The sequence below is a fragment of the Anarhichas minor genome, unplaced genomic scaffold (assembly GCF_050575085.1).
Source record: "Anarhichas minor isolate MPS153535 unplaced genomic scaffold, ASM5057508v1 ptg000047l, whole genome shotgun sequence".
NCBI lineage: Eukaryota > Metazoa > Chordata > Actinopteri > Perciformes > Anarhichadidae > Anarhichas > Anarhichas minor.
Genome location: NW_027466493.1, coordinates 1,100,001 through 1,110,604, shown reverse-complemented (window position 1 = coordinate 1,110,604; position 10,604 = coordinate 1,100,001). Strand labels below are relative to the sequence as shown.

At 41.3% G+C, this 10,604-nt stretch overlaps 2 protein-coding genes across 4 annotated transcripts in view; both read right to left on the bottom strand.

The window, feature by feature from the left end:
* Positions 1-561: 561 nt before the first annotated feature.
* On the bottom strand, positions 562-3,680 carry LOC142971548 (uncharacterized). The gene is made up of 6 exons (XM_076112106.1): positions 2,271-3,680; positions 2,008-2,182; positions 1,558-1,847; positions 1,287-1,465; positions 943-1,192; positions 562-840 (listed from the first exon to the last, which is right to left on the bottom strand). The coding sequence occupies exons 1-5, from the start codon at positions 2,437-2,439 to the stop codon at positions 1,073-1,075; spliced, it is 933 nt and encodes a 310-aa protein (XP_075968221.1). The 5' UTR covers positions 2,440-3,680; the 3' UTR covers positions 562-840; positions 943-1,072.
* Positions 3,681-3,829: 149 nt separating this feature from the next.
* ubr7 (ubiquitin protein ligase E3 component n-recognin 7) overlaps positions 3,830-10,604 on the bottom strand; it is a 17,268-nt gene continuing 10,493 nt past the window's right edge. For 2 of the 3 annotated variants that reach the window (XM_076112104.1, XM_076112102.1), the window contains exons 7-11: positions 9,000-9,105; positions 8,836-8,915; positions 8,472-8,636; positions 8,220-8,385; positions 4,978-7,172 (exon numbers count right to left, since the gene is read on the bottom strand). In XM_076112104.1, coding sequence (XP_075968219.1) covers positions 5,038-7,172; positions 8,220-8,385; positions 8,472-8,636; positions 8,836-8,915; positions 9,000-9,105 — 2,652 coding nt within the window. In that variant the 3' untranslated portion in view covers positions 4,978-5,037. Of the gene's footprint in view, positions 4,070-4,608; positions 4,671-4,977; positions 7,173-8,219; positions 8,386-8,471; positions 8,637-8,835; positions 8,916-8,999; positions 9,106-10,604 lie in introns of those variants that run through there. The other variant, XM_076112105.1, reaches the window with a different exon arrangement.

Genomic DNA, 10,604 nt, shown 5'->3' with positions numbered 1-10,604 from the left:
AATAAACGGACACCCACAGCCGAGGCAGCGCGTATTTGAAAAGCGCCGGGCGATCTTCATACTCTGACAAAATCACAGCGAAAGACGAGCGCCAAAACTGTTTCCTTAAACGAAATCGCCGTTTTGCGCGGTCCATATCTCCGCGAATACACCACGCACAGACTCGTCCCCTACGCCGAATTGTAGACCACGTCCACCTCTAAAGACCTGTGGAGGAGGATCCAGAATCGGACACTCACAGCCGAGGCACGATGTACGCAAAGTAGGTCGCAGTAGCCACATTGCGCGGTCCATATCTCCGCGAATACATAACGCACCGACGGGACACTTATGCCGAATTGTCGGCCCCGACGTCCTCTAACCACCCATCTAGGCAGAACAATAAACGGACACCCACAGCCCCGGCAAACCGTGTTTGAAAAACGTCGGGAAATCTTCATACTCTGTCGTTTTTTTGAGGTCCCCTTTGCTCCTATACCTCCAGGAGGCTATGTCCCATCACATTTACACCCAGAACAATGCACCCATGCATGCAAGTGAATAAGAACGAGGAGAGTGATATACATGTTCAAAAAAAACGATTTATTTATAGGTGCTTCTGGCTGCTCTTTTACGAGACGGTTTCCCCCGGGCAGCGGAGGTCGTCGGTGAGTCCGAGCCAGTGGAGGAGTCGGATTTAGAGGGAGACGACGACTGGACCGCCGACTTGAATTCTTTCCTCACATTTGCGGACCGTCTGCTGTCCAGCGAGAGAGCATAGAACCGGTCGGCTGTGTCTGTATTGTGGCACATGAAGTCCGTGATCTGCTTCCTCACCCCGGATCCGTGGCACTTCTTTGCCTGGAAACAGTAGAGCAGAGGACACCAAATGTTAGGAAAGCCGATGTATTGTAACAAAGCACCAGTGGGAGGTCGACTGACTGACAGACAAAAGAAACTCACATATGCAGACACTGCGGTCCTTATATCGATGAAGGTGGGCCGGCCGGGCAGACCCATCTCGGCCCAGGACGTCTGCATGTGATGGACAAGATTTTTAACGGGGCCCTTCCCCGACGTGGTCAGCAACAGGTTATTCTGCGGCTTGAGGTCCTTTGCGAAGCCGCATCCATCTCTCCAACCAGCTGAACTTGTCCGGGTGGAGGAACACTTGAGCGGGGCCAAAATCGCGGTTTGTCTTGTGGTCTCTGACCTGCAATACACAGCCGGCAAAAGCCATCAAACATTTGAAACGCAGCACACAGATTGCAGGCTAACTTTAGAGCGAGTGCAGCCCCGGTACTTACAGCAATGACGAAGCCTGCGTCCTTGTCGGTTCTTTTCTCAGACGCATCCATGACCTCATCTATGGTCATATTCGTCAGCACGCCGGGTCTGTGGCCATAGACAGAGGCCACAAACACGGAGAAAAACCCGTAAAAGGTGTAGCGGAGAGAAGGGACGCAACCCACGGCCTCCATTTCGTCTGCAGAGGACAGGGGGGGAGAGAAAAAGGGACGGTTAGCGGCTTGGAAAGAGACGGGTGTTAGTCAGGTGCAGATGGTCCTACTGGCTTACCCAGTATCAGCGGGATCCTGGCTTTCGCCTTAGCCTGACACACGCGCAGGCTTCTTTTCGGGAGAAGCTGCGACATCTTCGTATCCTTCACCTTCATCCGGTGGAGCAACACGGGCTTATTCAAATTCTCGAGGCTGGCTTTCACAGCTCGCACAATTGTCGTGCCCATGGTCAGTCTGCTGCCCTTGGGTGGGGCCTCCTTCAAGTACTGCACGAAGTGGTAAATGTTTTGCAGGTAACAGCTGGCCGTGGTGACCTGCATGCCAACTTCTCCGAGGTGATCCGCATAGCTGCAGAGACAGAAGCACCACAATGTAGCACAGATACAGTGGGAGTCTGGGCCCCCAACACAGGGCCTCAAAATCGGCATCGATCACCAGGAGGCTGCATCTCCTCCGCTTTCACCCCTCCCAGAACATGCACCTCCAAGTCTGGGCTTTGAAACCTCACCTCATTATGCCATCGACGTTGTCCAGGAAGCACCAGTCCCACAGCATCGCCTCTCCGTACGCAAGGTAGAAGATGAAGGTTTTTATCCGGCTCAGTTTGGAGTACGCGTTCTCTTTATTCTTGCTGCTGCCATGCCTCCCCCCGTGCAGTTTGGTGTATTGGTCCAAATACCGACCTGTGAGTGAGTGAGTATAATCAGAAATGATGGTTTAATTTAACATGTTTGAACACCACACACAGACACAAGTTACCGCGGTCCTTACTTATCTCCTTTGGAAGTGGAATTTCCCCCGACTTACAGGACCTGCCCTGCTGCCCGAGGAGTGCTTTCAAGGATGCCTGGCTGGACGTTGGGCGTGCAGCTCGCTTCACACCACCCGACTTCTCTGCCACATCTACCTCCGCGTGACTTGGCCCCGCCGCCTCATCCATCTAGAATCTGAATTGTAAGTTGCTTTGGATAAAAGCGTCTGCTAAATGACTATAATGTAAATTATAGGGGGATTTTAAGCAAATATATGCTGCCATGTACTCCCAATACCCAAAGATCTTTAGACTAATGTTCCCCTTGTGCCCGTGACCTCCACCAGGAGGCCACGTCCCCACCCAAACCTAACCCTATTAATTATATATAATAATATATTTTATTTATAGAGCACTTTTCGGAGTACTCAAAGACACTTTACATTAAAATCATCATATATAAAAGCAATACACTAAGAACATAAAACACACAATAATGGCCACACATTAAAAGCAGTTTTGAAAAGGTGGGTTTTGAACATGGAGAGGTCAGTGCAGTCTCGGATGTGTTTGGAGAGAGTTCCAGAGGGAGGGGGCAGATATGGAGAAGGCTCTGTCACTCCATGTCCGGTGCTTGGTCCTGAGTGGAAGGGACAAGAGGTTGGCATCAGAGGAGCCGACGGGATGGAGTGTGGTGGTGAAGCAGGTCGGTGAGGTAGGAGGGGGCCTGATTATGGAGGGCTTTGTGAGTGAGGAGAAGGACTTTGTATTCGATCCGTTGTGGGACAAGGAGCCAATGGAGGTTCTGTATATATAACATATATACATAACGTATAAACTAGTGCTGGGCAACGATTCAAATATTTAATCACGATTAATCGCATGGATTTTTTGCGATTAATCGCATTGTTATGGCAAAGTTTAATAATGAATTCAAAAGTAGTGTATTGCACACTTTTATTTTAAAAGTACTGCTATATGAACAAAAGGGCAATAACATTTGGTTCACGAGATGCAGGTAGCATGTTTTATACTTAATGTGAATATAATTCATACTTTGTTGGCATCTTATTCTGAAAACCGGATGTTGTCTCACGTTAATCTTTCCGCTAACTTTCAAAGTCCTTCGCTCGCTCCAGATCTGTGCCGTTTAAATGCGTTTACCGTGAATTTCAGCATATAGGTGCACTAAAATGACTGACTATAGGATGTTTGCTGGCTTTTATCCCACTGTTCTTGTCATCCTCTTGTTATGTATATGTATTGTCTCTTGACTTTCAAAAAAGAAAAAAGAAAAAGATATTATAATAAATTTAAAAAATGCGTTAACGCGCGATAAAATAATTGTCGGCGTTAATTAATGAATGCGTTAACGCGTTAACTTGCCCAGCACTAGTATAAACATAATATATTATATACACAATGAAAGGATTCTATATATCTGACAGTTACTGTTTAAAACTAAAATAATCTCATTTAATTTCATGAATTTTTTGTTTTTTTATTTGATTTCCTTCATGTGACATCATCACTGATCAATCAGTACTGTTGATTGATCTTGAATTATGACGACTCTGAGTCATTGTTCAGCTCAGTTTTATTAGTTTTCATTAAAAAGGAAACAGAGACAATAATGTTGGTGACCACTGAAACATACATTAAAAACAGGAAGTCAGCTTCTAAGTAACCTGAAGATAGAAAACTGAGAAAACAAAAGGTTTAAAGGTCTTTAGTTCGGGTAGAAGCATCCGGCATCATCTCGCCGTCTCTTTCGACTCTGCTGCTCGAAGAACTGACGGATGTCATCAGGAGTCACAACCTATCAGAGAACAGTCACATGACATCATGAGGAGTCACAACCTATCAGAGAACAGCCACATGACATCATGAGGAGTCACAACCTATCAGAGAACAGTCACATGACATCATGAGGAGTCACAACCTATCAGAGAACAGTCACATGACATGAGTCACAACCTATCAGAGAACAGTCACATGACATCATGAGGAGTCACAACCTATCAGAGAACAGTCACATGACATCATGAGGAGTCACAACCTATCAGAGAACAGTCACATGACATCATGAGGAGTCACAACCTATCAGAGAACAGTCACATGACATCATGAGTCACAACCTATCAGAGAACAGTCACATGACATCATGAGTCACAACCTATCAGAGAACAGTCACATGACCACCTCACTAGACTTTGGATGTCTGACTAGTTTCCAGGAGATTCCTTCATCTTAAACATGGTGTCAGATGAAATATAGCGAATGTGACTAATTACCTTTCACTTCATATCGATGCAAGTTCTTAACCTAAACTTTAGGCTTCTAGAGTCCTAAACTCACCTTTCCTTCTTCTGCGAATCTCTGCAGGAAGTCCTTCAGTTCAGTTTTCATGTCATTGTACCCTGAAAGACATGTCGACAGATGGGACTTGTTTCATGAGTAGCACTGGTCGTCGTGCGGGTAGTACTGGTCGTTATGTGTAGTACAGTTATTATTTGTTTTGTTTAAAAACCTCATATTCACATAACACTGCAACATTTGACAAGTGAAATAAAATGTTACATGAAGCTCAACACCTACAAATACACTAACTGTGCAGATACATGAATACGTGCAAAACTATAAAGGATGCAGGTCTGTCACTATCTTCATTAACAGGTAATGCATATAGTCAAAATCAATGTAATTAACACAATGACAAGAACAAACTCACAAGAACCAGTCACGTTTATTTAAATGACAACAAAGCAAATACAAAGCTGCTGTTCACTATTTATAGACAAAGTCCATCCTCCTTCCTTTGTTAACAAAGAGTTCAATGACACGGTTGTACAGTTTATCGGTGCGCTTCAGTTCCAGTAAGAAGTCCTTCTCGATGGCCATGGACGCCAGTGATGAGAGTCGAGCCTCCCCAGTTGTACTTCTGGAATATGTTTCGATGCGTTTGAGGGCTGAAAATGTCCGCTCGACAGAGGCAGTCGATATCGGGATCGTCACCGCCAAACATGCCAGTGCGTAAAGTTGACGCATGCTCTCCACCAGATCGTTCTGCTGAAGGAAAGCCAGTAGGTCATCAGGGCTTTTACCTTCAAAGTCAGCCATGGCGTACATGACAGTCAGTTCTGTTTTCAGCCGTGTCAGATCATCAAACAGAGATCCGTGACTCTGCGTTAGGCCGGAGAAGACCGAATCCGGGAACTTCTTCTGATATGCCCGAAACTGCTGGGGGTCAAGGAGGGAGAGAAACATTAATTTCTCGTGGTCTTTGAATCGATTTCGTATCTGGACAACAATGTTGTCCAAGATATCGCTGTGGAGTTTCTGGTACTGAAGACGAATGTCTCCCTCCGTTTGGCCTCTTTGTGCACTCGGAGCACCTGTTTCACACACAGTGGCCTCAAAGGTGTCAGCAAACAGTCCCTTTTCTCTCTCAATAGTGTCACAAAACTCATCCACTCTTTTCAGACAGAATTGTACGTCCAGTTTTCTGTTCTGTAGTACTCCAAACAGCACATCCGAATACTCAAAAATCCTGTGGAAAGTGGACAGCAAAAAACAAAACTCAAAGTTCTCCAGATGGGCTTTGTACGAGTCAGCACAGCGCACAGATTCCTCGTCGTACTCGTCATGGTGCTCTAAAACGTGCTGACAAAGCTCCTGCAGGGCGGCTCTCTTTTCAAACACTGTGTTGACCAGTCTGGAGCTATAATGCCAGTGTGTTGGTGCCACACGAGGAAGACGCCGCTGGCAGATGTCCTTGAGCAGCTGTGAGCACTTTGGGGACCTGGAGAAAAACACAGCGAGGCCATTGAGCTGTGAAAAAAATATTCTACATTCTCTCAGCTTTGAGACCCCTTTAGTCAGCACTGAATTCAGCCAATGGGCATAGCAGTGTATAAATAAAGCCAGAGGAGCCTTCTCTTTAACTTTAGCCTGCACCCCATTAAGTCCAGATGCGTTGACCGCTGCTCCATCAAAACACTGAGCCACGACTTTGTCCAGACAATCGTGGTCCTTCAGGAATCGGATGAGAAGAGCAGCAATGTCATCGGCTCTCTTGTTGCCGGTAACATCGTCAAATCTGACAAACCTTTCCTTGACGCCGGTATCTGTCACATAACGGACCACCAGTGCCAGCTGCGCTGTATTACCCACATCAGTGGTTTCGTCCACCATAACAGCGACAAAGGGCGCTTGATTTATCTCCCGTCTGATCTCCTCTCCCATCACTTCAGCTATAGCACTGATCAGGTCGTTCTGTATTGTGCCTGATGTCCCGGTAAACACTTCATTAGTGGAGAGGTGGTAGTGTAAGTCTGTGTCTTGCTCGGCCACAAAGGAAAGTAGCTCCACATAGTTTCCCTTATTTGTGGACTCTTTACTTTCGTCGTGTCCCCTGAATGAGAGCTCCTGTTTACCCAAAAAGATGACACAATCAATCAGTCTTTTTAGTATTTCCCTATTTTTCTTAACTTTTTCGTTGTGGAGCTCCGTTTCCTTGCGAAATTGTTCGTCAAGTTGTAGATCCACTCGGGTCTCCCCAAAAGTTTTCAAGAGCACCGTAGCTTGTAAGTGTCCTACCGTGCTTTGGTGTCTTGTTGCTGCCTTGCTCAGGCAACTCAGGTTTGCAAATCCAGTGTAGCTCCAAACACCAAGACGCTCAGTTGCAAATAAAAGGCATTCCCAGCAATACAATTTACAACTGTTCTCCGACCCCGTTAGCCAGGAATACCGTTCGTAGTTGCTGGACTTAAAGTGTCGCACAAACCCTTTTCCTGGCTGGGTCAGAGCTAGCTGTGGGGTTGGCCGACCCTTTGATACGATGTCCAGCTTTTCTTCAAACGTCCTTCTCCAGAAAGGCGTTGCCAGTAAATCCGCCACAAAATCTGTTTCTCCTCCTCCTTCTGCCATTGAGTGGTAAAAACAAAACAAAGCTAGGTCAAAAAAAAAAGAATCTACACCAACCAAAACGCAACAAATGTAATGTCACGTAAAAAATTCTTTAACTCTTACTACTACAAAGCGCTGCTAGCTAGTTTCACAACAGTCACACTAGCCCACTGACCAATCACACCTCACGTTAATGACGTATGGCTAGGCCGGCTAGCAGGCTCTGACATGTCAAAGAATACGCCCAACATGTCAAACTAAACATCTGATTGGTTGAAGACTATGACAATCAACAATATCGTCCCCATTCACTTAAACTGCAAATTAATTCACTTGTAATTCTGAAGGCCTCCGGGCTGATTTTTTTTTACCTAGAGACAACACAGAGGTAAAATCTGATTGGATAAAAGCTCTACTTAAAACAAGCTCAAGCAGGGCAACTGAGGAAGACAGGAGCTGTGCAATGAGAAAATAAGATAATGGGAAAAAATATTTAGAATACATGTAGTGTATTTATGAAAAATTATTAAATTATAAAATAACTATAACTTTGTGATTCTGTCTAGGCCAGCAGAGAAGGCCCACCACTGGAAGTACTGGCAGTTGTTTATGTAGTACTGGTAGTTTAGTGTATAGTACTTTTAGTGTATAGTACTGGTGGTGGCCGTGGCTAGAGAGGGGGTAGACCGGCAACCGCGAGGTCGGTGGTTCGATCCTCGGCTGCTACGAGTCCTGTGCCGAAGTGTCCCTGAGCAAGACACTGGAACCCCTAACCGCTCCCCGGGTGCTTTTCAGCAGCCCACTGCTCCCAATATGCTAGGGATGGGTTAAATGCAGGGGTCAAATTTCATGTATATGTAAAAATGTATAATGACAACTCAAATAAACTTGAAGTTTATGGTAGTTGTATACGTCGTACTGGCAGTTTAATGTATAGTACTGGCAGTTTAATGTATAGTACTGGCAGTTTTGTGTATAGTACTGGTAGTTTAGTGTATAGTACTGGTAGCTGTATACGTAGTACTGGCAGTTTAAAGTATAGTACTAGTAGTTTTGTGTACCGTGGATGATCTCCAGCTGCTGAACGTGGTTCAAGTTGTCCAGCACTGACATCAGAGGGTCGTGACTTTGCTGTCTCTGCTCGTTGGTCTTTCCTTTGTTCTCGTAGGCAAGAACGGTGTCCGACTCGTCCAACAGGAAGGACAGACCGGCTTCAGACAGACACTCCTGAGTACACAAAGACTCAGACGGGTCAAATGACATCACAGTGACATCATCAGTATGTGAGCCAATAGAAACCCAGACAGTCTTACCTTGCAGGTGGTACAGGAGCAGAGTTTCGAACGCCAGCCTGACGGCCAGAACACGGCTCCTGATTGGACTCTTTTCTGACCAATCGTCTGCAGCTCCATCAGTCTGCAGCTCGGCTCCACCTCCTCGCGGCTTCGCTTACAGCTGGGCTCGATGACCTCATCACCCTGACAGATTGTTATTAATCGATCACATTGATCAGTGTTGTATGAGGGGGGGGGGGGGACCATGTTCCCTCACAAAAAAAAACAACTTTAAAACATCAATCTGGTGCACTTTGAGAGCACAAATTAGAGGCTGGATCTACGTCTAAAAAAGTATTTTTACTCAAGTACTAAAGTACAATTTTAAGTTTAATCCTCTCACCTTTTCTTCTTTGATAGGAAGGTTTGTGTTCGACTCGTCTGCATCTCTTTCCTCCTTCACCTGAACTGCTGCACCTGGAACTGAACGTCACACAGAAACATGAACAGAACAGACAGACGAACTAGACTATTTACCTGACAAGTGAGCTGAACCACACTGTTTACCTGATAGGTGAGCAGCGTAGGTCCAGAGGAAAGGGTTTTTGTTCATACAGAGTTCACAGATCATCTCCTGCAGCTCCACACAGTCTGGAACCACACGGCCCAGGTGCTGTCAACACACACAAGTGACTTAGATCAGTAAGAAACACCCGTTTATGAAAATATAAACTTTATGGAGAAATGTGTGGACTGAGGATGTTTGAAAGGACTCGGCTATATCTCTCTCTCTCTCTATATATATATATAGATCTATATATATATATATATATATATATATATATATATATAGATCTATATATATATAGATCTATATATATATATATATATATATATATAGATCTATATAGATCTATATAGATATATATATAGATCTATATAGATCTCTATATATATAGATCTATATATAGATCTATATAGATCTCTATATATATAGATCTATATATAGATCTATATAGATCTATATATATAGATCTATATATATATATAGATCTATATATAGATCTATATAGATCTATATATATAGATCTATATATATATATAGATCTATATATAGATCTATATAGATCTATATATATAGATCTATATATATAGATCTATATATATATATAGATCTATATATAGATCTATATAGATCTATATATATATATATATATATATATATATATATATAGAGATCTATATAGATCTATATAGATCTATATATATATATATATATATAGATCTATATATATATATATATATATATATATATATATATATATAGAGATCTGTATAGATCTATATAGATCTATATATATATATATATATAGAGATCTATATATATATATATATATATATATATATATATATATATATATATATAGAGATCTATATATATATATAGAGATCTATATATATATATATATATATAGAGATCTATATATATATATATATATATATAGATCTATAGATCTATATATATATATATAGATCTATATATATATATATATATATATATATATATATATATATATAGATAGATCTATATATATATATATATATATATAGAGATCTATATATATATAGATCTATATATATATATATATATATATATATATATATATATAGAGATCTATATATATATAGAGATCTATATATATATATATATATATATATATATATATATATATATATATATATATATATATATATATATATATATATATATATATAGATATATATATATATATATATATATATATATATAGATATATATATATATATATAGAGAGATCTATATATATATAGATATAGATATATATATATAGAGAGATCTATATATATATATATATATATATATAGATATATATATATATATATATAGAGAGATCTATAGATATAGATATATATATATAGAGAGATCTATATATATAGAGATCTATATATAGAGAGATCTATATATATAGAGATCTATATATAGAGAGATCTATATATATAGAGATATATATAGAGAGATCTATATATATATATATATATAGAGAGATCTATATATATATATATATATATAGAGAGATCTATATATATATATATATATATAGAGAGATCTCTATATATATATATATATAGAGA

Bases quoted from the DNA above. Each gene is read 5' to 3' on its own strand.
- LOC142971548 (XM_076112106.1), bottom strand. From the start codon at position 2,439: ATGGATGAGGCGGCGGGGCCAAGTCACGCGGAGGTAGATGTGGCAGAG. The intron at 2,183-2,270 runs GTAAGGACCGCG...ACTCACTCACAG, and splicing joins TCCACTTCCAAAGGAGATAA to GTCGGTATTTGGACCAATAC. The intron at 1,848-2,007 runs GTGAGGTTTCAA...CTGTCTCTGCAG, and splicing joins AACGTCGATGGCATAATGAG to CTATGCGGATCACCTCGGAG.